General features: G+C 53.2%; 2 protein-coding genes across 3 annotated transcripts; one reads left to right on the forward strand and one right to left on the reverse strand.

Annotated features, from left to right (window-relative positions):
* Window positions 1-7,624: 7,624 nt before the first annotated feature.
* On the reverse strand, window positions 7,625-19,206 carry SGCA (sarcoglycan alpha). 2 transcript variants are annotated; one of them, XM_005583655.5, is made up of 10 exons: window positions 19,141-19,206; window positions 17,189-17,308; window positions 16,940-17,094; window positions 16,658-16,730; window positions 16,106-16,304; window positions 15,425-15,587; window positions 14,312-14,520; window positions 13,997-14,023; window positions 8,104-8,296; window positions 7,625-7,841 (listed from the first exon to the last, which is right to left on the reverse strand). In XM_005583655.5, exons 1-9 carry the CDS (start codon window positions 19,175-19,177, stop codon window positions 8,116-8,118), a joined length of 1,164 nt encoding a protein of 387 aa, XP_005583712.4. In that variant the 5' UTR covers window positions 19,178-19,206; the 3' UTR covers window positions 7,625-7,841; window positions 8,104-8,115. The 2 variants fall into 2 exon arrangements, with proteins under 2 accessions (XP_005583712.4, XP_045230923.2); XM_045374988.3 differs by lacking the exon at window positions 17,189-17,308.
* LOC102127439 (putative histone H1.9) lies at window positions 12,344-13,141 on the forward strand (the record flags this gene model as incomplete). The annotated part of the gene is given in 2 exon segments (XM_065532550.2): window positions 12,344-12,808; window positions 12,810-13,141. Coding segments are annotated over 2 exon segments (714 nt in total), but the record flags the coding sequence as incomplete, so codon positions are not given.
* Window positions 19,207-26,904: the final 7,698 nt, after the last annotated feature.

The raw sequence follows: 26,904 nt of genomic DNA on the forward strand, positions 1-26,904 counted from the left end.
TCGTCTGGCCTCTGCTCCCTCCACACCCATGCTGAGCTCCTGCCAAAGGAGCAATGCAACGGGAGAGGGGTCTGCTGAGCCTGGCGAGGGTCTGGGAGGGACCAGGAGGAAGGCGGGATCCCTGCTCGCTGTCCTGGCCCTGGGGGAGTGAGGGAGACAGATGCCTGGGAGAGCTGTGGGGAAGGCGCTTGCACAGTGCTCTCAGGAAGGAAGGAGGCCCGGCCCTGCTCACCACGGACTGGGTGCCTCAACCTCCTGAATCCCCAGACCACAACACCCCTGGGCTGGGGTGGCTTGGGGAGCCATTGTGCCCCTGCCTCCTGCCTACTCCTTTTGAAGCTTTTTCTTTTTTTTTTTTTCTTAAATTCTTGCTTCCTCTTCCTTCCTCTTCTCCCTCCCTTCTTTTTTCCTTCACCTTCTGCCTGCTCCTTCCCACCTGCCTGAGAAGCCGAGGCCGGGAGGGAAGGTGACTGACTGTTCGGCTCCCCCATCGCAGGTAGGGGAGACTGCAAGTGTGGTCAGCGGGGGACAGAGAATCCAGGGCGTCAGAAGTCCGGAGAGAACCAGGCACCCGGAGCCAGGGAGACAGCGAGACGACAGCTGGTCACCTCTCTCACCCCGTCTCAGGTCTAAACCCGAAAGGAACAAAAAGCCCACGCTCCTCCCTAAGGTCCCCAGAGAGATGGTCAAGTCTGTAGATATTCATCGGCAATACTAATATCGTGGTGTCATTAAGTATTCATGGCCATTCATTATGGCCTTTAATAATTCATCATTAGCACTTCTACCACACTTAGGACAGTGTGGAAAGGGAATAGGTATACAGAGGATAAGAATGATGGCATATAAATGAAGGTTTATTCACATGCAAATTACCCAAAGTTGTATGATGCCCATCCAACTCTCTTTTTCTCTTTTTTTGAGACAGAGTCTCACTCTGTGGCCCAGGCTGGAGTGCGGTGGCGCAGTCTCAGCTCACTGCAGCCTCCGCCTCCCAGGTTCAAGTGATTCTCGTGCCTCAGCCTCCCAAGTAACTGGGATGACAGCCATGCACTACCACACCCAGCTAATTTTTATATTTTTAGTAGAGTCAGGATTTTACCATGTTAGCCAGGCTGGTCTCGAACTCCTGGCCTCAAGTGATCTGCCTGCCTCAGCCTCCCAAAGTGCTGGAATTAAGGACATGAGCCACAGTGCTGGGCTCCAGCTCTTGATCAATGTGTTGCTTGTTTGGTGATGCCTGCCATGCTGGCAGAAACCCTGTCTACCTGGACCTCTGGGACTTAAGGACCCTGGCTGTCCAGGCCACATCCCCATCTGCCCTCATGGGGGACCCAGGGACATCCTGAGCCTGGCATCCAAGGCTCTACCTGGTCACTACCCACCTGCCCAGGCTCGCTGTCCCCTCCCCTGCCCACATGTGTCACACCAACCAAAAAGGGTGGCCATAGTTTCCACAAATGCACTGCATTTCCCCACTTCCAGGCCTTCCTAGATGTCCTTTCTCTCTGCATGTTCAATGCCCTACTGTCTGGGCCATGTTCAAATGTGTCATTCTCCTCCCATTTCCCTGCCCAACCCAGCCTGAGCTCAGCCCCTCTGAGTTTCCAAAGCTCTCCAGATCCACATAGCTCCCCTTGGTCCTTCACCCTAGGATTGTGGATGTGGTCATGTTTCCATCCTGTTATTCTCTCCAGACTAGAGGCCAGGTGTTGCGATGCAGGGCTAGGCAGAGTCTGCGCTTAGGTACTGGCGAGACTAAAGAGAGAGACTGAGCTAGAGAGGCCACCCATTAGGTGAGAGCATGGCGCTGTGTGTGCTTTGTGCACCGGAGTGACCAAGTGTGAGAGGAAGAGCAAGTGAAAGTCAGGCCCATGGGGGAGTGGACAGCAATGGAGGGTGCAGGGCAGGCCTTTCTGCAGCAACAGACATGTCCTAGAGCTGCACTGCCCTGTACGGTAGCCGCTAACCACATGCAGCTGTTGAGCATGTGAGATGCAGCTAGTGTGACTGAGGAATGCAGTTTCCACTTTTACTGAATTGCAATTAATTTTACTAACTCTATGTGGGATAAGGGTTACCGCATAGGGCAGCAGAGCTGTAGGCAAAGGAGTGAATATGCCTCTTGTCACCTCTGTACAAATCTACATGTGGGTATGTGAGTGTGTGTGTACATGCGTGGGCATGTATGTGGACACACACACTGTGGGTCAGGGCTGCAACGGGGGCAGCCTTTTGTGGCAGTGCCCCATGGGCAGCTCAGAGCCTGTATCACGTGGTGTGGGGCTGGTGTGTGGTTTCAGTGTGTACAGGACAGGAGGGGAGGGGGACAAAGGGGCCATTGTGCCATATTCCCAACTCAAACCCTCCTTTCCGCTGACATCACAGCTGCCCTAAATACAGCCACCCAGACCCGCTCCCCGAGACCCTCACTATCCCCTGCAGGGTGTCACAGAGCCTGCCGCTCTGTCAGACTCACCTTTGTCTTCTCTGTGAGAAGGACCAGGCTCCTGTGGTTGACTTTTCAGTCAAACCCAGATGGTAAATTCTAGAAAGGGAGGAGGCTTCATTTGGATTTTTAATTTCAGCTGTAATCTCAGACTCCTGGGTCCCTTTTGGGACTTGAGCCCATCTCCCGGCAGGAGTTTCTATCACCAGAATACAGTGGATTTTCCCTCCTTTTTTTTTTTTTCTCAGCACCTTAACTCTCAGCTTTCCAGACTTTCTCCAGTGACAGAGCTGGGTGGGTGGAGGAGGGGAGGGGTTTCGAGAGAGCTTGCTGGCTGGGGCGAGGAGACTGTGTGTGGAGCAGGCGTGAGCGTGGGCGGCGTGGGAGAGAATGTGAGGCTGCCGTCAAGACCAGCGTCCACAAGAAGAGGCATTTGAGGGAGCGAGGTGAGTGCCACCAAGGGTTCCCCGTCTCCTGGGGGTGCCTGGTGATGAGCATGTGTCTCACTCTCTGTGCCCACCTATCTGTGCACAAATAAATGCATCTGTGTTCACAGGGGCCCTATACACATGCATGTGTGTGGGTTGGGGTGGGCGGGCATCTGTGCGTGATGAGGGCAGCTCCCCCACACGTGAGGCAGTGAAAGCAACCCTGTGTGAACTGTGAGAACACATGGACGATGGCATTTGGGACATATTGTACATGAGCGTGACAGAGGGCATAGGAGGGTCTGTCTGTGTGATATGGATGAGTGGGGCAGGGGAGCAAAGAGGAGTGTGGGAAAAATCAGTGGGTGTGGGAGGAGACCACTCTCCTGATGTCCCCCAGCCAGCGGGAGCCCTGGTGCTGGGAAGGGTGTGTCTCCCTGTCCCCTTCCCCTGTGTGCGCTCTAGAGGGTATCAAGTCAGGCTGAGGGCATGTCCACAGACAGGGAGGCAAGATCCTGGAAGCAGGAGGGGTCTTGTCCAGTAGGGTGGCAGGCCCTCCCCATGCAGAGATTTCAACCCTTCGCAGAGAATGTGCAAGGCAAGGCCAGGAGGGAGGTGAGTCTGGCACACGCTAGTGCTGGAGAAAGTGGGATTTTCTCTGCAAAAGACAATGGGAGGAACTGGGAAAGGGGTACTGAATGAGAAGGTACAGAGAACCATGATGGGGACTAAGACATTTTAGAGAGGGCGGCCACACACATGTTCAAATTCTGGATGAATTCACTGCTGTGGGGCAAACTGTCTGCACACTAGGGCTTCGCTGCTGAGTGAACAGGGGCCTAAGAGAGCAGGTGTTCTGCAGAAAGCAGGGTAAAGGGCTGAGTTCCGGGTGTAAGTTAATCTGGGATGGAGATACAGGAAGAGCCATGAAACCAGCGCAGCCCAATAAAGATACAACCCAAGGCACAGATGAAATTTTTCATTTTCTAGCAGCCATTTAAAGATAAAAAGGGTCGAGGGTGGTGGCTCACGCCTGTAATCCCAGCACTTTGGGAGGCCGAGGTGGGTGTATTGCCTGAGGTCAGGAGGTCGTGACCAGTCTAGCCAACATGGTGAAACCCCGCCTCCACAAAAAATACAAGAAAAAATTAGCTGGGCCTGGCGGTGTGCGCCTGTAATCCCAGCTACTTGGGAGGTTGAGGCAGGGGAATTGCTTGAATCAGGGAGGTGGAGGTTGCAGTGAGCCGAGATAGTGCCACTGCACTCCAGCTTGGGCAATGGAGCGAGACTCCATCTCAAAAAAAATAAAAAATAAAAAATAAAAAGGCTGGTGCTGTAGGGCATGTCCTAGCTACTCAGGAGGCTGAGGCAGGAGGATCCCTTGAGGCCAGGAGTTTGAGACCAGCCTGGACAACATAGTGAGACCCTCTCTCTACAAAAAAAATTTAAAAATTAGCCAGATGTGGTGGTGAGTGCCTGTAATCCTAGCTACTTGGTGGCTGAGGCCACTTGAGTTTGAGGTAACAGTAAGCTATGATCATGCCACTGCACTCCAGCCTGGGCAACATAGTGAGACTTCATCTCAAAAGAATAAATAAGTAACTACAGGTAAAACTAATGTTAGCAATGTCTTTTATTTAACCTAATGTATCCCCAAATCTGATCATTTCACAATTACACTGACAGTACTTCTCAGTTTGGACTAGCCACAGCTTAAGTGCTCAGTAGCCACGTGGCCTGAGGCTGTTGGACTGGATGGCGCAGCTCTAGGCAGCAGATCCATGCCAAAGATCATATGAATTTAGGCTGCCACCCCCAATTCACAGGGAGAGACTGAACTTTTTACAAGGCACAGCTGGAAATGGAGTTCATTTAGCCTGGATCTTAGGGGCCAGGGAGACCCCAGGGACCTCTGGCCTTGGGGGATTGTGTGTGTGCTTGTATGCAATAATGTCTCCATCCTTGGGAGTTGCCAGAGTGTCCAGTTCCCACAAATTCTCACAACAGCCCCAAGGTGGTTATGACGATCATCTTATGAGTAAACTAACCCTCAGCTGGCTGAGCCAGCTGTTGTGTGGCAGGATCATGATTCCAGTCCTGCTCCCGGGCAGTGTGCAGCAGGGGGCTGAGGCCGGCCCTAGGTGGCGCCTTCAGTCGCCAGGTCTGGCCGATAGAGAGGTGGTGAGGGAATGTCTGAGCGTCAGGCCACGTGTGGGTGCTGTCTTTAGAAGGAAGGTGGAGGCCACCCACTGGGCCACAGGGGCGATACCATCATGGGACTGGAGGAGACAGGGGTGGAGCAGAGTGTGCAGCAGGCCGTCTCCCGATGGAGGTGGCTGTGGGGGCAGCTGCCCTTCTTTGTCCTTGGCTGTGGGGAGTGGAGCGTGACTGCTGGTTGGAATCTTGCACGCCAGGGAGGGGCTGTTGCCCGGTGGGGAGGAACTAAGTGTGTCTGTGCCTTCCCAGCGTGCTGCCGGGGACCTCTGGATGTGTGTGCCCAGGCAGGGCTTGGCGTCCTCTGCAGGCACGCCATCCTCCCAGCTACTTGTCTGGGCCACTTCCTCTCAGGCCGGCAGCCAGGCTCCCGTGTGCTCTTTGGAGCTGAGCAGGGAGAAAGGCGCTGCCAAGACCCCAAGGCAAAGCTGGGAAGTGAAGAGCTGGCCTTGCACTCTCCCAGCCCTGGCCGGCACAGGAAGAGCACTGGAGGCCCAAGAGCTGCCTGGCTGCAGGGGGCGAGCCCAGAGATGAGGGGTGGGCAGCCTCCCCCTCAAGGGAGCAGGGATCAAGGAGGAGCTACCCCAGACAGCAGGCTGGCTGCTGGAGCCTCCAGTCTGCGCAACTCCTGGTTTCCTTCAGGAGAAAGAAAGAAATAGCCAATGATAAGCCAGAGGCACCCGCTAGTCAAAGAACCCATTTGGTTATGGCGTGGGCACCTAAAGAGCTAGTCATTCAACAGGCAATCATTAAGCAGTACACTGCACCTCGGCCTGCCTCAGCAGATGCTCATGAAACCAATGTTTGACGAGTTGATTGACTAACTAATGGGTACAGGGAGGCACAGGAGATAATGGAAGAACCTTTAGCCATGGCCTTGCTCACCCCGTCCCCTGAGAAGGGGAGCAACCTCCTTAAGAACGCTGAGCACAGGCATGGTGGCTCACGGAGGTCATCCCAGCTTCTCAGGAGGCTGAGGCAAGAGGATCGCTTGAGGCCAGGAGTTTGGGACAAGCCTGGGCAACGTAGTGAGACCCTGGCTCTAAAAGAAAGAAAGAATGCTGAGCAAACCCATACACATGGTGTCCCTTCATGCCTCCCTTCAGAACATCCTTCCTGAGCACTCACTGTGTGCAGGCACCGCACCTGCTGCAGGCTGAAAGAATCGTATGTTCTAGGGCGGAAGAGGACTCGGAATACGTGAGCCCAGACAGCACAAATCCTCTCAGAGAGCAGGAAGTCCTCGCAGGGCAGGCGGTGGGACCACAGCGGGGACAGGGAAGGCCTCTCTGAGGAGGTGCCCTTTGGGCAACGACAGAACCTGCAGTGAGGGGCTAATTGTGTGGATGTGGGAGCCAGGGGCTCCCAGCAGAGGAAAAGGAGAAGGAGGCTGGAGTGGCGATGCCAGCCCTTGTCTGGGTTCTCTCGGAGTTGCCACTAGGGGAGGGCCTTGCCAGCTGTCCCTCTTTTAGCCAGGCCCGTCTCAGGCCTGTCTTCACGCAGGAGTATATGAGCCTGGATGTGGCCAGGTGGCAGTGATCAGGGGAGAACTGGTCCAATTTGGTTGTAGCCACCTGGGAAAAACAGGTTCAGGCCTCCTCATGGCCAGCTGAGCTCTTCTGAGCTCATGTGGGGTCAAGCTGTGCTAGTGACATTCAGCCCAACAAGGGTCCCAGGCTGTGCTGTGTCCTCTGCATCCCTGCCCATCTCTGGAGGAGCTCAGCAAGGTGGGGAGTCCTTGAGCCTAGGGCATTCGGGACCCGCATTCCAACCTCCTTTTGATATCTTTTTGTTTGTTTGTTTGTTTTGTTTTTTTTTTTTACAGAGTTTTGCTCTGTCGCCCAGGCTGGAGTACAGTGGTGTGATCTGCAACCTCCACCTCCTGGGTTCAAGTGATTCTCCTGCCTCAGCCTCCCAAGTAGCTGTGATTACAGGTACGTGCCACCATGCCTGGCTAATTTTTGTATTTTTAGTAGAGATGGGGTTTCACCATGTTGGCCAGACTGGTCTCGAACTCCTGACCTCAAGTGATCTGCCTGTTTTGGCCTCCCAAAGTGTTGGGATTACAGGTGTGAGCCACTGCGCCCGGCCCCACTCTCCATATCTAGATTAGCTTCTCTCCAAACACAACAGACAGAGGGACTCTCCCTCCAGGGAATCTTGAGGTGCCAACAGAATCTGCAGGTAAGGGCCTGGATTTCCTGCTTCTAGAACCCCTCAACACTGTAGAAGGCAGGATGAAGGCAGACATGCCAGGGTCAAATCCAAGCTTTGCCACTTGCTTGCTCTGTAACCTTGGGTAAGTCATTGACTCTCCCTTGGTCTCTGTTTCCTCCTCTATGAAATGGGAATGATGATCCAGGCATCCCTCACTACCAGGTTCGTGGGAGGGCTGCAGGTAGCAGGTCCTTCCCTCTTTCTTCCGGAGAATTTGAGAAAAAGGCAAAATGCCAAGAGTCCAAAGGGCAGGCTGGCAGGCACTGGCTGCCTGTGGGGCCTCCCAGAAAGCACAAAGGGAAACAGAGCCAGTGAGGACTGGGGAGGCTGCCAGCAGCAATAGGTGAGCAGAGCAGCAGGTATTTATTCTGAATGTCCTTACTCCACACACTCTCACCCCGCCCCACTCCCTCTCCCTGCTTGTTTAGAGCCTGGGTTCCAGGCGGGCCAGGAGCTGGAATCAGCAGGTGGGATGTGCTGCTTGCCGAGTGGACACAGAAGGGAGGATGAAGTCAGGGCTGGACCTGGAACCACTATGGGAAGAGAGAGTGGAAGGCTGAGAGGGCCAGATGCCGGTTCTCCTGCCTTCCCCACCCTGACCCTCCAACCCTGAGTGCTTGGCATTGGGGTCACAGCCCTGGCACTGGTGGGTACCCCCAGCAGCTGCCTCAGAGGGGCAGGCAAGTCTATGTGCCTGTTGCCCTGAACTCTCCCAGACCCCACCATTTGCCCCAGCCTTGAGATAAAGGCCATCTTGTTCCCAGAAATAAGGCTGACATCGCCCATCAGACCCACCTGGCCGAGCCCTCAGTGCTGGTCCAGAATGAGGGGCACCTGGGCGCTGTCCACACGGGGAGGCAGTCGCTCGCCCGTGCGCACATTGAACATGGGCAGGGTGGAGAGTGGCCGGGGCACCTCGCGGTTGGCCGCCATCTGCCGCAGCTCCTCTGTGTTCCCGTGGATGGTGCAGTGGTGGACCATCTGGATGCTGGAGGCACAAGTTGGGAGTCGTCAGCTCTGGGAGTCAGCTGCCCTGGAGTGCAGCCTGGCACTGCCTCTGAGTCACCCTGCAGTCCTCCCCAACACTTACTTGGGGAGAGACTCAAACACATGGTGCAGGGGCAGAAAATAAACAGAAAGCTCTACAGGGCTGGGCGCGGTGGCTCACGCCTGTAATCCCAGCACTTTGGGAGGCTGAGGCAGGCAGATCACTTGAGGTCAGGAGTTTGAGATAACCATGGCCAACGTGGTGAAACCCTGTTGCTACAAAAAATAAAAATAAAAAATTAGCCAGGCATGGTGGTGGGCACCTGTAATCCCAGCTACTCAGGAGGCTGAGACAGGAGAATCACTTGAACCTGGGAGGCGGAGGTTGCAGTGAGCCGAGATCACGCCACTGCACTCCAGCCTGGGTGAGAGAGACTCCATCTCAAGGAAAAAAAGGAAAGAGAAAGCTCTATGGTGCCTGTTCAGTGTCCAGTGCTCGAGACATGGGCTGTGGGTGTAGACAGCCTGGGTTCAAGGCTGTGTGTCTTGGGCAAGTTGCTTAACCACTTCATGCCTTAGTTTGCTCAACTGCCAAATGGAGATAATAGCACCTACCACCAGGCTGGGCGCAGTGGCTCATGCCTGTAATCCCAGCACTTTGGGAGGCTGAAGGAGATGGATCACCTGAGGCCAAGAGTTCAAGGCCAGCCTGCCCAACATGGTGAAACTACATCTCTATTAAAAAAAAAAAAAAAAAAAAAAAAAACCTACCTCCTAGGACTGCTGTGAAGATTAAAAGAGAAAATGCAGCTTAGTGTTTAGAACAGTGCTCACCACGTGGTAAGCGCTCACAAGATACAGAGACATGAACAGACATCCACAGGGGCCATATTCTTCCAGAAGCCAGTATTTGCTGAGCTTTATATTGTTTATTTATATTATTTATTTATTTATTTTTAAGAGATGGGGTCTCACTTCGTTACCAACTTCAGTGCAGTGGCACAGTCATAGCTCACTGCAGCCTCCACCTCCTGGGCTCAAGCGATCCTCCTGCCTCAGCCTCCTGAGTAACTGGGACTATAAGTGCAAATCACCATGCTCGGCTAGTTTTTAAAAATATTTTTGGCCAGGCGCAGTGGCTCACGCCTGTAATCCCAGCACTTTGGGAGGCCGAGACGGGCAGATCACGAGGTCAGGAGATCAAGACCATCCTGGCTAACACGGTGAAACCCCATCTCTACTAAAAATACAAAAAAATTAGCCGGGCGTGGTGGCAGGCACCTGTAGTCCCAGCTACTCGGGAGGCTGAGGCAGGAGAATGGCATGAACCCGGGAGGCGGAGCTTGCAGTGAGCCGAGATCACGCCACTGCACTCCAGCCTGGGCAACAGAGCGAGACTCCGTCTCAAAAAAAAAAAGAAAAAATTTTTTTTGTAGAGACAGGTGTCTTACTATGTTGTCCAGGCTGGTCTTGAACTCCTGGCCTCAAGAGACCCTCCTGCCTCTGCCTCCCAAAGTGCTGGGATTACAGGCATGAGCCACCACACCCAGCCAAGAATTGGTTTTCTTAGAGGAGCTGGGGTCCCAGGCAGGGATGAAGCAACCCCACTTGCCACTTGGTTACTGATGAGATGAGAGAGGAGAAGTGATCACCACCCATGTTCAGGTCCCAATTAGTGGACACAGACTCCAGTTAGAGCCTGACAGTTTAGACCACAGAAAAGACCTAGCTTCACACCGAATGGGCCACGCTCCTCCTGCGGGGCGTGGGACCAAGTCCTGTCTGGCCAGCAGGAAGAGGTGGAGTCACCATCTAAGGCCAGGGGAGGGGCAAGATGAGCTCTTGAGTCTGGAATTTGGTGAGCTGAGTTATCCGAAACACAATTTTCTATTCCCAGGCAAGGGGAGACTGAGGGGAAAGACAGCAACCAGTGTGTGGATGCTGAGATGGAGACAGCTGGGCAGGTGAGGCCCTGGCAGAGGAAGGCCTCAGTCAGTGGGTCCCCTCCTTACTCCCAGTCCCACATCTGGGCCTCATTACTCTGGCAACACGCAGGTGGAAATATGTGCTGGGGATGTTTTTCTAGAGCAAGAGCAGAAGCCAGACCCCGCAGTGGCTTCCCCACGTTCCTTCCACATCAGCACTTGGGCAGACAGACAAACGGCAGGCATTCCTACACACTCAGGCACACACACACACACGCGGCCCGGGTCTCACCCACTCCCACTCCACCACCAACACACAGTCCCGAAAGCACTGCCTCTGGCACAGAAATCCCCAGGAGAGGGTCATGGGACCTGGAGGACTCTGTGCAATCACTGAAATCTGATCTAGGTGAAAAGCAGACAGCAGAATCATAACTTGTGGATAATCTGAAAAGTGGCAGACATTGAACAAGTGAAAAACTGGATTTTGTAGAAATTCATCAACACAAAATCCAAACCAGCCAAGGCTAATGTTGCACATGGTAAAATGGTTATTGATTTCAAATGGACGGAGGCAGCAGATTTTTCTGACAACATCAGAGCTACAGAGTTGACCCAGGGAAAGCTGGATGTGGAGGAAATACTGGTCACAAGAGAATATCCTCAGTGGCAGTAGATGTTAGTGATTACATTTGGCACAGTCCAAAAAAATTGGGGAATAAAATCTTCCCAGTGAAATGTACATGAAAAATCACTGATCCCCATGGGGAAAAAATTCTACAAAAATGAAAACAGAAAATAAAAGCAAAGCCTTTTAACTGCTTTGTATAGAAAGTTGCTTGAGGAATTAAGTCAACTCAGCATAGATCAAGGAATTACATCTCTGTTCACTCTGGAAAATATATTCCCTATAAAAAATTCATAAATGTTGGTATAGCCCTGATGCCTGCAAAGCTTGTATTCCTCAACCCAGTGGCTCAAAAACCCAGTAGGTCAAGATGGTGGGGTCAAAATGGTGAGTTTAAAACTGAGGGCCATGCCAGGTGCAGTAGCTTTAGTCCCAGCTACTCAGGAAGCTGAGATGGGAGGATCGCTGAGCCCAGGGAGTTCGAGGTTGCAGTGAGCTACGATCATGCCACTGCACTCCAGCTTGGGTGACAGAGTGAGACCCTCTCTTTTTTTTTTTTTTTTTTTTTGAGATGGGGTCTCGCTGTGTCTCCCAGACTGGAGTGCAGTGGCACAATCTCGGCTCACTGCAAGCTCCACCTCCCGGGTTCACGCCATTCTCCTGCCTCAGCCTCCCAAGTAGCTGGGACTACAGGCACCCGCCACCACGCCCGGCTAATTTTTTGTATTTTTAGTAGAGACGGAGTTTCACCGTGTCAGCCAGGATGGTCTTGATCTCCTGACCTTGTGATCCACCTGCCTCGCCCTCCCAAAGTGCTGGGATTACAGGCGTGAGCCACCGCGCCCAGCCTCAGAGTGAGATCCTCTCTAAAAATTGTTTTAAAAATAGGCCAGGTGTGGTGGCTCACGCCTGTAATCCCAGCACTTAGGGAGACCAAGGTGGGTGGATCACGAGGTCAGGAGATCGAGACGAGACCATCCTGGCTAACACGGTGAAACCCCGTCTCTACTAAAAATACAAAAAATTAGCCAGGCATGGTGGCAGGTGCCTGTAGTCTCAGCTACTCGGGAGGCTGAGGCAGGAGAATGGCGTGAACCCAGGAGGCAGAGCTTGCAGTGAGCCGAGATCGCGCCACTTCACTCTAGCCTGGGCAAGAGAGTGAAACTCTGTTTCAAAAAATAATAATAATAATAATAAAATAAAACAAAATAAAATCAGCCCAGGCATGTGCACACACACATGCATATGCGCACGCACCGTGCAGGCCCACTGTTTGGCCCATGAGAGCAGCCTTCCTCCCCAGGACACCTGGCATGTTACATGCCTCCACCATCTGGCATCTCTGGTCCACCCCTCCCTGGAGGAAACAATGAGGCTACTGTGACCCACACAGAATTCTGGTAGCCTCTGAGGTCACCACAGAGATAACGTCACCACCCCCTGCACCAGGAGCACAAGTCTGTGGAAGCCAGCCATGGGTGACCATCCTTGATCCTCTCTCTGGCCACCCAGGGAAAGGCGAGGGCTGGAGCCCAAGAGGAAGCCTCGGGGAGGACCAGGAACCAGGACGCACCTCAGCCATCATGCAAAGAGCAGCCCAGTGGAGACTGCCAGCTGCCCTGGAGGTCCTTGCACCCAAGATATTTCACCTACCCCAGGGAGAGAAGCCGAAAGGCACTTCGCCACTGTCCCTGTCAGTGCCCTTGACCTCAAATACTGCCTTGAGTGGAGGCCAGCAGGGCAGCGTGTCCCTAGCAAGAAAGCGACTGGGCAACGCACCTGTGCCAAAGCCTGCCAGAAGCCCAGCATATCCAAGGTGATCCTGAGGGCTGTGGCAGACAAGGGGACCTGCAAGTATGTGTCCATGGCCACCCTGAAGAAGGCTGTTTCCACCGCGGGCTACGACATGGCCCGAAATGCCTATCACTTCAAGCGTGTGCTCAAGGGGCTGGTGGACAAGGGCATGCTCAGCAGGTGACCGGCAGGGGGCCTCTGGCTCCTTCACCCTGGGCAAGAAGCAGGCCTCCAAGTCCAAGCTCAAGGTCAAGAGACAACAGCAGCAGAGGAGGCGCTCTGGGCAGTGCCTCTCTGGGCAGTGCCGCTCTGGGCAGTGCCCCTTTGGACAGCGCAGGTCACTACTGGGCTCCAAACAGGGGCACAAGTGACTTGTCAAGAGGGTTCAAAGGATCGCCAAGTGCCACTGCAATTAACGAGGCAGGCCGGGCAAGCAGTCAGGGGTGCCAAGCCCGCCATTGGCTCAGTGCAGTGAGAATAAAAGGAAGCTAACATTTCACATCTGCCTCCTGGAATCTGGGGTTCAGGGGAGTGGGAGAGGAAAAGGGCTGGGGGCACAGAGGAGGGGTAAGGCCATGAGTAGGAGAAACCAGGCCAAAATAAGAGAGGAAGGATTTGGGAACGGCTGGCAGAGTTGGAAGCATTCATAGACACCAGCTAGTCCAACCGCGTGGTCTTGCAGGTGGAGCATCTGAAGCCAGAAAGAAGGGTCACGGAGTAATTGTGTGGCAGGGCCCGGCCTGGACCGCAGGTGTCTGACTCATACTGATACTGGAAGTCTCTTAAGTTGCTTCTCAAGCCATTTCCCCCAGAGTGGCAGTAGCTCCCATTTCCCTGTGTCACAACAGGCTCTTCTTTTTTGGGGAAAAGAGTCTCACTCTGTTGCCCAGGCTGGAGTGCAGTGGCACAATTACGGCTCACTGCAGCCTCAACCTCCCAGGCTCAAGCGATTCTCCTATCTCAGCCTCCCAAGTAGCTGGGACCTCAGGCATGCTCCACCATGCCTGGCTAATTAAAAAAAAATTTTGTTGAGATGGGGTCTCACTGTGTTGCCCAGGCTGGCCTCAAACTCCTGGGCTCAACCAATCCTCCCACCTCAGCCTCCCAAAGTGCTGGGATTACAGGCATGAGCCACCACACCCAGCTCACTAGAAACTCTTCTATGGACACCAGCAGATAAGAAGGCAGAGTCAGGAAAGATCAGGCCCAGCATCCAGCCAGCCCGGGGCTAGGACTCAGAGGTCACCCCAGAATGATTTATTTTGTCTCTGCTGTTCATGGCATAGTTTGGGGGTGGGGGTCCAACAACTGTCTAGGTGGGCTCCCATCCCACCCCCTGCTTTCCTTTACTCACTCAGAGGTAGCCAGGTCTCTCTTCAGCCTGTGGGAAAGTGAAGGAGAGGGTTAGCCCAGCTCTGGGCTTCACCCCAAGGTGCCCCAGGGCTCCAGTGTGTGTGGAGGTCAGTGTGCGATTATCCACAATGCCCTCCTGGTGCCAAGCCAGGCAGGTCTCAAGCCCTAAGTTGCCTACAAAGGGGCCCCACACTCCTTTTGTGCCTGAGAACCCCATTCCCAGGGCGTCTGGGTCCCACACAGCACAGGTGCCACCAGGAGTCCCATGGGTGTGAGCTCCAGCAGGTACTGCCCTGCCCTTCATGCCCACACTCACCTTCCCTCTCGCCGGCAGCACATGACGTAGGCCAGCAGCAAGGTGAGAAGCAGGGCCACCAGCAGGGGCACCAGGAGGGTGACCAGAGCATCCACCAAGAAGTCACGGTCTGGGGCCTCAGTGGGTGGGCAGAAGAACGGGTCATGCTCCAGGATCCCATCGCCTGGGGTGGGCATCTCATCTGCAGGCTCCGGGACTGACTTATCCACCTGCACAGAGAGCTCAGGGCTGATGCAAGAAGTGGCTGGCTGGACACAGAGGTCCCCAGAAACAGGGCAGGGGCCAGGACTAGGGGGCAGGAGACACAAAGTCCAGCAGAGGCAGGACAGTGCATTGGTTAATGCACAGCTCTAGGGTCTGACCTCCTGGTTTGAATCGAGACTCAGACAAGTGCTTAGCTAGGATGATTATGTGCCTCTGTTTCGTCACCTCTAAAGTCAGAAGGATAATAGTAGCACCTGTCTCCTGGAGTGGTGGTGAGCATAAAATATGTTGATGGGACAGTGCCCAGCACATAGCAAGGGCTCAAGAATGTTGTCAATTACCAGTCACTGGCTGTGGACCCTGAATGAGTCCCTGCTCTGTTGGTCAATTCACAGGAACAGAGTACACCAGCAGTGGGATCCTGTGAACCTCAGCTCAGTATCCAAAAAGCTGTTGTGAGCATCTTTGGTTTATAGTGTGAAGAGTTCTCAGATCCTTGTTGTAAGTGGGTTTGCTAGGTAGAACCTTAGAGAAAATCAGACAGAGCTGTCACGCAGAGGCCCTTGGTAGGGAAAGGGTTTGGGAACCAGACTATGACATAGCTGTTGGCCTGGGCGGATCTGGAGCGCGGGAGTTGGAGACCCCACATGTGGATTGCGGACTCTGTCGCCCTCTTGTGGGAGTAAGGTAGAACTTCAGGCGGTGTGTGTGTGTGTGTGTGTGTGTGTGTGTGTGTGTGTGTGTGTGTATCATCAGACTAAGCCTGTGGGCAATACTGAGAGCATCAGAGAAAGAAATGGGGACTGGAGCAATCAGAGAGACGGAGGTAGGAAGAGGCATGGGAGGGAAGGGGGACGGTGATGGGGGACCATGCCCCAACCCACGCCTGGACCCAGGATCCCTCCTCACCAGGGTCACATTGCACCAGTCAACGCGGAAGTGGGGAGCCAAGGTGTCGTAGCAAGACAGAAGTGGAGGCTGGCCCTGGGCACAGCGGGCGTGGCTATCGGGGGATGCCACCATCTTCAGGCAAGTAGAGAAAGGTGAGGCAGAACCCACCTTAATGTACACCCTGGGACCAGATAGAAGTCACTGTCAGCAGAGTGGGGGCAGGGGGCACCAGGCACCACTCTCCAGGGGTTGTTGAAACCGTCCTGATTGTAGGCTATGACCTGGGGATGGGATGGGGGAGACGGCTAGGAGGGAGGATTAAGGGAGGAACATGGCACAGCTGGGGTCTGGCAGGAGTCACAGTCCTCCCAGAGATCTGAGGTCATGGTGAGAGTACCCAGAGCAACCCATTCTTCTAGGGGGCCTTACCCTCCCCACTAAGGAATGTCTTTTAATGGATGGATCTGGTATGTCCTCATGAGGCACCGGGAAGTACAGAGTTCAAGGTAACTAGGGTCTGGGCTCTGGAAGGACAAGGAGATGGGGGGGTAGCCAGAGGGGAGTGGAGAGTGGTGTGACGCTGGGAGGTGGAGATGTGCATGGTAAAGCCCCACCTGGAAATTAGGGAGACCCTTGTTCTATGCCCGCCACAAGCAGCAGCATCCTCTTTCAGGAAGTCCTCTAGGGTTGCACACCTACCCTTCTTTTCGGCCCTCAATGGGAAGGGGGACACGGCCCCCACGGTCCAAGGCAGAAGTGATGTTGAGCAGCTGAAGCTCTCCCGGCTCCCAGAGTCCCCCCAAGGCTGAGAGGAAGCGGCTGGCAGGGCCTGAGGGCAGCACCTCCTCCACATCATGGCTGCGCACCAGGAACTCAGCTTGGTACGGCAGCAGGGGGCCTGGGAAGGCCAGGTGGACACCTCAGGCTGCACCCAGACCCAGCTCTGCCCCGCGAAGTCTCCCCGAAGCTCCTCCTCACATCCCCGCACACCCCTTCAGGCCCCTCAGTGTCCCATCCATCACAGACCCCAACGAGCCAAGGCCCCGTAGTCTCTGCAACGCAACCGGTAACAGAACTCCAGAGCCTGGAACCCCAGCCCAGCATCCATTCTCTAAGGCCTTGTCCCCACTTTCCAGGATGCCCTGCTCCACTCCTCTCCAAGCCTCTCCCGTCCACAGCCCCCTCCCTTTCCAGGGGAGGTCCCCCAAGACTGGCATTGGTGAGGAAAGGATGGGGCACAGCTAGAGGTACCTTCTGAGTCCCCAATCTCCAGCACCAGCCTCTGCTGAGTGGTATCAAAGCTGTCCCGATTGTAGGCTGTGACCTGGGGGATGGGATAGACACCTGAGAGGTGGATTAGGGGAGAAACGTGGCACAGTGGGGGCCTGGCAGGAGAGGACTCAGATACCAAATTAGAGGTATGTAAATTATATGTAAATGACTGTGAAGGAACACCCAATCGGACTGGTAGGGCTGCTCCTAGGAGGCCACGCTGGCCCACCCCTATGATTTTCTCAGGGTCCCTGACGGCACCTCAATGACCTGGCGCCCACGATCTTCTGGAGTGGCAGAGCCGTAGAGGAAGCCAGGGTGGTGCGGGCTGCGCTGGGTGTAGCGGAGCCACTGGGGCAGGTCTGGGTGTCCCTGGAGGTGGGCGTGGTAGGTGATGTGGACAGCCGGTGGGACAGCTGGTGGAAGCAAGGAGAGGGGATTAGAGTCACAGCAGGAGCCCTCCGGGGTCCACCCCAGCCCTCCCGCCTGGGTGCCTGTCAGGCCGCTCACCGACGTGCTCAGGAAGGCTCAGAAAGGTCTCATGGTCCAAGGTGTGCACAAAGACACGGCCCACAAGTGGGTATAGCGTGGTCTGCTGGGCCTCGCAGTCCCCCAGTCCTGCCAGGAGAACTGTGGGGACCCCACAAGTCCCAAACACACAGGCCAGCCTCAGTCCTGGGCAGGGGATAAGATCCCTTCCCCACCAAGTCCTTGGAGCCCCTAAGGGACCAAGAGAAGCGCTTCCTTTGCTGCCTCCCAGGAAGGGATTGGGGTGGGGGTGAGGGAGCAGGCCCTGCTGGGTTAGACATTTTAAATGTCTGGGTTGTGGGATTCGTGGGAGAGCCTCTCCCACAACCTTCCATTCCTTGTTTCAGGCCCCTATTAATGGTGCAGTGGGCAGGGACTGATGTTTGGGAAGTGTGTGTGTGAGGGTGTGTGTGTATGTGAGGGTGTGTGTGTGTGTGAGGGTGTGTGTGAGAGGGTGGGTATGTGTGAGGGGGTGTGTGGGGGTGTGTGTGTATGAGGGTCTGTGTGAGAGTGTGTGGGTGTGTGTGAGGGTGTGTGGGTAAGAGTGAGAGTTGTATGTGTGAGGGTGTGTGTGTGACGGTGCATGTGTGAGGGTATGTGGGTGTGCATGGGTTGTGTGATGGTGTATGAAGGTGTGTGTGTGTCAGGGTGTGTGTGAGGGTGTGTTTGGGGGTGTGTATGTGAGGGTGTGTGAGGGTGTGTGTGAGGGTTTGTGTGAGTGAGGGTGTGTGTGGGTGTGTGTGAGGGTGTGTGAAGGTGTGTGGGTGTGTGTGAGGGAGGGTATGTGTGAGGGTGTGTGTGTGAGGGTGTGTGAGGGTGTGTGTGAGGGTGTTTGAGGGTGTGTGAAGGTGTGTGTGAAGGTGTAAGGGGGTGTGTGAGGGTGAGGGGGTGTTTGAGGGTGTGTGTGGAGTGAGTGTGTGAGCGTGTGTGTGAGGGAGGGTGTGTGTGAGGGAGGGTGTGTGTGAGGGTGTGTGAGGGTGTGTGAGGGTGTGTGTGTGTGAGGGTGTGTGTGAGGGAGGGTGTGTGAGGGTATGTGAGGGTGTGTGAGGGTGTGTGAGAGTGTGTAGGGGTGTGTGAGGGTGTGTGTGAGTGAAGGTGGTGTGTGAGGGTGTGTGGGGGTGTGTGAGTGTGTGAGTGAAGGTGCGTGTGTGAGGGTGTGTGAGGGTGTGTGTGAGGGTGTGTGTGAGAGGGTGTGTGAAGGTGTGGGGGGAGTGTGTGAGGGTGTGTGAAGGTGTGTGTGAGGGTGTGTGTGAGGGGGTGTGTGTGAAGGTGTGTGAAGATGGGGGGAGTGTGTGAGGGTGTGTGAGAGGATGTGTGAGAGGATGTGTGAGGGTGTGTGTGGGGGGTGTGTGTGTGAGGGTGTGAAAGGCACTGGGAAAAGAATCCCATGCTAAATGCCCAAGAGCCCGGAGGAGAGGAAGAGGGGGCCCGGAGCCTACAGAAGGGGAAGGGTAGCCATTCTGTGCCTGGAGACCCCACCTTCCTCCCCTGAAATACAGGGAAGGAAAAGGCCTGCCCTAGAGGCCAGTAGGAGCTGAGCAAAAGGAATCCTAAGCCCAGGAGAGGAGCAGAGGACTTGGCCGCCAGCTCCACCCTCCCTCCCAGGGCCAAATTTAGCCTCTGGGCTCAGAAGCTGCTGCCCAGCCAGCTCATTAAAGGGTCCGCGACCCTCTGGGCTTGCGCTGTCAAACTCACCCCTGCCCTAGGACACCTCCAGCTCTCAGAGCTCCCAGCCCCCTCATCCCAGAGCCCAGCTCCCAGCCCCATTCCCTGGAACCCCAGCCGGCCATGGCATTAACACCCCAAAGCCCTTCTGGCCCCTGCCTCACCCAACCCAGATCCCTGTTCTGCGGGCCCTCCATACCTCCATCTTACCACCCCTAAATCCTACCCCCTCAGCCCAGGCCTCCCCCTTGAGCAAGGCCCCAACTTGCCCACGAGGAGAGGAGTCCAGAAGAGTGTCACAGCCATGGCTGCCCGGCCTGGCCCGCCCCATGAGTGACAGAGACAGGGGGCAGGGAGGAGAGGAGGGAAGGAGGGAGGTGGCTTGGGGCAGCTGGGTGCCAGCATCAGCCTCCCCTCCCTGCCTGGAGCAGGCACTGAATCTGGGATAGACACGCTCGTCACTCTCATTGTCCCTCCGATCGTCCCCTCCAGTGGCCACAGTGTTTTCTAAACCACCAACCTGGCCACCTCCATCCTTCCTTAAAACTCTAATGCTTCTCATGGCCCCTGAGTTCCCAGCTCATCCCCAGTTGGTGGCTTTCTGGCCCGTCCTGAAACTGGCCAGTTGGTCTAGAATCCCATCCTCTGCCCCCACCTTCCCAACCCCAGGCCCCTGCCCAGCCTCACTCTGCTCCTGCCTAGCTTGGCAGACTCTCTCAAGTCTCCATGCCATCACCCAGGCTGTTCCCTCTGCCTGCAGTTCCCTTCCCATCTTGATTCAAGCAGCAACCTTCCAGTCACCTTTCCAGACTCTGCACAGATGTCCTCTCCTCTCTGAAGCCTTTCTGACCTCCCTTCCTCTGTTAGGCCAAGCTGGGTGACCCCTCAGCCCCTGCGTGCTTTCCTGGGCACAATCCCACCGCACAACACTGCTCCAAGCTCCTCGAAGACTAGGATCTTGTCATGTTTGTATCCTTGGGCCTGGCACAGGGCCTGGAAACTAGTAGGTGTAGCCGGCTGGTGGCAGTTTCCTTAACAGCAAATGTAGGTGCCATCCACCCAGCCTTTATCCCCAGTCCAAGCACTTCAGTTGGAAGTCTAGCAAACCCGGGACAGGACCAGCCAGGTAGAGACAGCTGAGCGGAGGAGGTGCCTTCTCTGGCCCATGGAGTCAGGGCTCAGTGCACAGACTCGGAAGCCTGGAGGTGGGCACGAGTCCCACCTTGGCCACTTGCTGGGGATGCAGCCTTGAGTGTGCCATTTGCCCTCTAGCCCATTTCCACAACTATAAACTGGCAAGAATAGTGCTTGCCTCTTGGCATCATTGTGAGGACTCCACAAAGTAATGAATGCAGTGCATATTTATGGAACACCTGCTATGTATCAGACATTGAAGTTGCAGAGGTAGGCAAACCTCTGCCCACGTGGAGGTCACCTGCCAGTGGGTAATACCAGCTAGCCCTGCCAGTTACTGTGCTGACAGTCTTACATATATCTACCTGTATTACCTCATTCCACCCCCTCAGCAGTTCCATGAGGCAGGTATTATTACTGTGCCCATTTAACAGATGATAAAACTGAGGCACAGGGGTGTATACCTTCCCCAAGTCCACATTGCTGATGAGTAGAATGCAGGCAGATGGCTTAGCCCAGTGCCTGACTCAGTCAATGACAACTGCCGATGTACTTGCCGCCCCGCTTGCCCTTCCTTCCTGCCTCTGCCAAAGGATCTCAGTCCAGGGGTGATGGGGCAGGGTGTCCTCTCCCCAGGTCTCCTACTTAGGGCAGGCATAGGGGCACTCTCCCCAGGTGCCCTGAGAAGGGAGCAGGGACCTATGGCTGCCAGGGTTCCCAAATCCTTGGTGCCTGTGTGAGCGCTCCTCCAGGGCCTCAAGATGACAACAAAATACTCCAGGCAAGGATCGCTTGGGTCCAGCCTAAGGGTACAGGTGTTGGCCTGCAGATGGGGTGACTGGTAGGCAGGTTACTCAGTCCTTGTCCCTTCCTCTCTCTCTCTCTCTCCACCCGACTGACCTGCTCATCCCTGGAGAGTCACCAAATTCCAGAGTCAGCGTCCCCTCGGGCAAGGTGGCATTTGTCCCAGCATCACCTGGCCATCTCTCTGTCTTCTGAGACAGAGGGAGGGAGGAAGAAAGGTTCTGGATGCAGAGGGAGAGTCTGAGGGCTCTGGGGGAGCAGGCAGAAGTGCCAGCACCCGGGCACCTGCCCAGCCTCACCCCTGAGCCTCTCCATGTGACTCCCCGCCCCCCACTGTCCCCCTAACTATTTTTGGAGCCACCCACTCAGCTGTCTTAAGGTAGCAGTGCTTGGCCCCAGTGTCACCAGGCCCTTGGAGGCCAGCCTTCCTTAATGAAAAGCTGCAGCCACTTCCCCATCGGATCTTCCTTGCCCAATTCAGGGGAGCCAGGGACTGTCCCACAAGCCAGAAAGTCCCCAGAAACCCTCCTCAGACCCCTCAGCCATCAGAGGACCTTCCCACTCAGAGCTGTCTGGTTTGCAGCCTGCTGCTTGTAACACACACAGCACCTTCTGTCTGTTGGGTCTAGAGGTGGGAAGGGAGGTCACAGGGTCTTTCAACTTCTTAGTTTGAAAAATTTACAGCATACTGTCATAAGCCCCCATGTATCTGTCACCATGCTTCAACAATTATCAACTCAGGGCCAATCTAGTTTCATCTATACCCCTCCTGATTAATTTCATCCATCAATATTTCAGTGTGTATCTTTAAATGATAATGAGTCTTTTTAACATAATTACATAACATGTTCAGTTATTAACATCATCAATAAAATTCCTTAATATCAAACTTCTAGTGTTCAAATTTCCAATTTCTCATAAATATATATATATTTTTTACAGTGTATTTGTTTGAATCAGGATACAAAGAAGGTACACACATTGCAACTGATTGATGATTGATAGGGCTCTTTTTCTTTCTTTCTTTTTTTTTTTTTTGAGACAGAGTCTCGCTCTGTCACCCAGGCTGGGGTGCAGTGGCATGATCTCGGCTCACTGCCACCGCTGCCTCCCAGGTTCAAGCAATTCTACCTCGGTCTCCCAAGTAGCTGGGATTACAGGCACATGCCACCACACCCAGCTAATTTTTGTATTTTCAGTAGAGACGGAGTTTCACCATGTTGGCCAAGCTGGTCTCAAACTCCTGACCTCAAGTGATCCACCCACCTGGGCCTCACAAAGTGCTGAGATTATGGGTGTGAGCCACTGTGCCCAGACACGGCTCTTTTAAATTTCTTCAAATCTGTAGGTTCCCATACATCTTTCTCTCTCTTTCTTTTTTCCTTCCTTCCTTCCTTCCTTCCTTCCTTCCTTCCTTCCTTCCTTCCTTCCTTCCTTCCTTCCTTCCTTTCCTTCCCTTTCTCCCTGCTTTCTTCCTTCCCTGCCTCTCTCCTCCTTCCTTCCTTTCTTCCTTTCTTCCCTCCTTCCTCCTCCTTCCTTCCTTCCTTCCTTCCTTCCTTCCTTCCTTCCTTCCTTCCTTCCTTCCCTCCTCTCTCTCTTTCCTTGAAGGAGCCAGATAATTTCTTCTGTAGTTTTTTGTCCTCTGGATTTTGCTGATTGCACCTCTATGGTGATCTTTAACATGTTCCTCCCACCTCCATACTTCCTGTACGTTGCATTTCCTGTACATTGTTATCTCCTGTAAATCGTAGTTGGATCTAGAGGCCTCATAAGGTTTACGTTCAATTTCCTTCGTTGAGACCACTTCATAGGTAGTGATAGTGTTCTTCCATTTGAAGGCACATCATGCGTTTCTGTGGTCTTGGCAGTGTCAGTGCCTCCGCCATTAGCTTTTTATTTTGTGTGTGTGTGCAGAATAGTGATATTCAAATTTGATCACTCTGATCACGACTTCCTTTATTAGCTGGAATAACTATAGACAGAAACTGCCCCTTGAGATTTGGTTACTGAGTGGGAAAGTTCGTATAAGAAAGACAAGAGAAACGCTGGACTCTACCTGTATTAAACAGTTTCAGAATAAAGAGCTGACTCCCTAGCATCCTCCAAACTCTGGCCAGTCCGATCTATTTTGGTAGTAGTAGAATGATGAATACATGGTTTACACTGATCTGATTGCTTCAGTTCATTGAAACTAGGGTCCCTTCTGGTGCTCATATTATCTATCTTTAGCTCTCCATTTTGTCCTCCCCAGTTGGGGCGTCGGTCGGGGTAGCTGGAAGGGTCGGGGCTCACACCCCGCCTTGCACAGCTGGTGCCTGTGCCGTGCTGCAGGCTCCACCGGGACTTCCCCGGCCTCTGCCTCACTCCTGCGGCCCAGCCCTGCCCTGAGCTAGTCGCTTCTCTGTCCTCGCCTTTTTGACATCCGCATCCGTCTCTCCAGCTCTCTGCCCCGTCTCTGCCCACCAGTGCCTAAATGTAAGCCCTCTGGTCCTTTGTCCCTGTATCTCCCCATCCCAGTGAATATTTGCTGAATGAACGAACGAATGAATGAATGCTATCCAGTGTGTCTCATTCAGCTTCAGTCTCTGTGCACCTGTCTCTAAATCTCTTGAGGTCTGAGGCCGTGTTTTCTTTATCTGCATCTATACGTTGCCGTGAGGGACAAAGGAAAGGGCTTCTCGTCATTGTGATCTGATTCTCGCATCTGCCTCCCAGACTCCACCCACATCTTTCTTCCCCGTCCCGTTCACCGCCTCCAGCGCAGCAACAAAGACTGCGACCCGGCCAGTCAGCCACGAGAGGGCGCATTCGCTGGTGCCTGCCCGGTCTTGCGCCTGCGCGATGTTGGGGCGGAGCGGGAGTCGGGGGCGGGATGCCTGCGGAGCGCACCGCCGGGGCTGGGGATGCGCGTCAGCAGTGCGTGCCGGGCGCCGCAGTTACAGGGGGCGACGCAGGAGGGAACCCAAGGCCACGAGCTCCATCTCGTCCTCCCCTTCCTGATCCAGAAGACGCTCTAATCTATAGGGGGACAAGAACCCGCACGGAGGCAGGGGGCTGGACATAATGATCTCTTCCCGGTCCCACCTCCACCCATCCCACCATCTGTATCAAGCCTCCGACTTCCAAGGACATTTCTATATCCCCCCCAGACATTTTGGGATACCAGCCTGGAGACCTAAATGTACCCAGAATCTCCCGCCTTTTTATCGGTGAATTTCAGCCCTCAAAGGGTTCCGTGAGCCTCTGACTGCCCAAATCCATCACATGAGTTGGAATGCCAGGGACCATTCCCGGCCAAACGTTAGCTTACAGGAGAAAGAGAGAAGAGGAGGGACTGTCCGAGGTGCCTCGGCACTATGCCTGCACAGCTGGATCTCTGCACACGAGCCCTGGGCCGTTTCCACCCAGACGCTCCCACTCCATCAAGCGGGGGTAAGAAGGATCAATGAGATAATGGAAGCGAAAGGGCTTTGCTAACTGTAAAGCTCTGGAGAAAGTAAGGGTGTTTTATTTATTTATAACTGACAGTGCAAGGTAATAGCTGCCCAGGGCCAGCCCACAGGCAAAGCCCAAGCCCAAATCTAAAGTCAGATTTAGAAGTCACCATTCACTGATAGAAGGATTGGGAAAATAAGGCCAGGCACGGTGGCTCACGCCTGTAATCCCAGCACTTTGGGAGGCCGAGGTGGGCAGATCCCGAGATCAGGAGTTCCAGACCAGCCTGGCCAACACGGTGGAAACCCCATCTCTTCTAAAAATAATTAGCCCGACGTGGTGGTGGGCGCCTGTAATCCCAGGTAATCAGGAGGCTGAGGCAGGAAAGTCTATTGAACCCGGGAGGCAGAGGTTGCAGTGAGCTGAGAGCGTGCCATTGCACTCCAGCCTGGGTGACAGAGCGAGGCTCCATCTCAAAAAAAAGTTTAAAAAAAGAAGGATTAGGAAAATAAGAGGCAAATGTCTCTGACATCTTCTGTAGACTGAATGATTATTTATGCAGAAAATCAAGAGATTCTACAGGCATATTATTAGAGTGATTAAGTGAAGTCATGCTGGACAAAGGTCAACATCCAAATGCAAAAAACCATATAAAATTCAGCAGTGTTTCTATGCACTAGCAATAATTTATTAGAAATCATAGTATCTTTTCAAAAATAAATCATTCATAATAAAATTAAAATTGTACAGAACCCAGAAAAAAATTACAAAATACATCGCAAGATATTTAGGAAGTAAAACATAGGCTACAATAGTAATAAATGGAGAGCCGTAGAGAAGTATTAGGTTAGGGATGAGACGCCTCAATGTTATGAAGCCGATTCTCTCCACATTAATCTGTTGATTCATTGCAGGTCCAATAAATATCCCAACAGGATTTTTCACAGAGCTAGGCAAACTGATTCTAAAATTCATAGAGAAGAGCAAAGACCCAAGAAAAAAGTAGACAATTCTGAAAAAGAATAAGGAAACAGACCTGGCCCTAACAAATACCAAGACTTTTTTGAAAGCGATAATAATTAAAACAATGTGGTATTGGTGTCGGGCTAGACAAAGGGATCAATAGAATAGAGCGCCCAGAAACAGATCCAAGTATATGTGGGAATGTGATTTATGATAGTGGCAGCACTGCAACTCAGTGAGAGAAAATAGGCTTCAATAAAACGTGTTGTGACAATTGGCTTTTCCTATGAAAAATCTTCACACCATCCATAAATATGAATTCCAGATGGATTAAAGACCTAAAAGTGAAAAACAAAACTTTAAAATCATTATGAGAAAATGTAGGAGACCTAAGGGTAGGAAAGCATTTCTTAGACAAGAGACACACTCAAAAAAGATCAGCCGATTTTTATTACATTACCCCCCAAAAGCCCTCTGCTATGAAAATGACATTACGAATAAAGTTAAGAGACAAGGAGCAGCCTGGGTGGCAATGGTGACAGCATACACAACAGATAAAGGGTTAGCATTCATAATATAAAGACCTCCTAGGAATCTACAAAATTAGCTGGGCATGGTGGTATGCACCTGTAATCCCAGCTATGTGGGAGGCTGAGGCAGGAGAATCACTTGAACCTGGGAGGCAGAGGTTATAGTGAGCCAAGATTGCGCCATCGCACTCTAGCCTGGGCAACAAGAGCAAAACTCTATCTTAAAAAGAAAGAAATAAAGAAAAAAAGACTTCCTAGGAGTCAATATGGAAAAGACAGAAGTTTTATTTTATTTTTATTTCTTCTTCTTCTTTTTTTTTGAAACAGGGTCTCGCACTGTCACCCAGGCTGGAATGCAGTGACACAACCTCGGCTCACTGCAACCTCTGCCCCTCCAGGCTCAAGTGATCCTTCCACATCAGCCTCCCAAGTAGCTGTGACTACAGGCACATGCCACCATGCCCAGCTTATATATATATGTGTGTGTGTGTGTCTAAAACATATATATTTAATATATATAATAAGTAATATATAAAATATATATGTATTTTTTTTTGGTAGAGATGGGGTTTCACCATGTTGCTCAGCCTTGTCTCAAACTCCTGGGCTCAAGCAATCTTCCCATCTTGGCCTCCCAAAATGCCAAGATTACAGGTGTGAGCATCCACACCTGGCCTATCTTTTTTCCTTCACGGTACTCATCAAGTAGTAAGGACAGACATTTTTTGTGCCACTCCAAATAGCATCCCTTCCTTCTTCCTTGATAATCAGAACCGCATTCTGATTCAGGGGTTTGGACTTTGTGGGAGGCTTGGCCTTCCTCAGCCCCATCAGGTGAATGATGATTGGTCTAAATATAGCATGATAATTTAGTTCCTCAGGTCAATGATTAGTTTAGGTGTGAACGTTTATGCAATTCTGGAAGGTCTCCTGCTGGGGACCCCTGGAAAAGAGACTAATAAGAAAGCATCCAGTTTCTTCTGTCTCTGACGTTGTTGTCTGCACAAGAAAGGCAGCCATCTTGGGACCACGAGGGGGCCAGTCTAAGAGACAAATCAACACAATGAGAGGGTGTTGGAAAAAGACAAAAAGAACCTGGTCCTTGATGTCACAGCGGGGCCTCTGAATTAACCACCCCCAGGACTTCTTGTTATGTGAGCTAATAAA

The sequence above is a fragment of the Macaca fascicularis genome, chromosome 16 (genome assembly GCF_037993035.2).
Source record: "Macaca fascicularis isolate 582-1 chromosome 16, T2T-MFA8v1.1".
NCBI classification, from domain to species: Eukaryota; Metazoa; Chordata; class Mammalia; order Primates; family Cercopithecidae; genus Macaca; species Macaca fascicularis.

Excerpts from the sequence above, each read along its gene's own strand:
- SGCA (XM_005583655.5), bottom strand. The coding sequence starts at position 19,177 with ATGGCTGTGACACTCTTCTGGACTCCTCTCCTCGTGG. Across the intron at positions 17,309-19,140 it reads CTGGACTCCTCTCCTCGTGG|TTCTCCTGGCAGGACTGGGG; the intron begins GCAAGTTGGGGC and ends GGGTCCCCACAG. Across the intron at positions 15,588-16,105 it reads ATTGAGGGCCGAAAAGAAGG|GGTGTACATTAAGGTGGGTT; the intron begins GTAGGTGTGCAA and ends ATCTGGTCCCAG.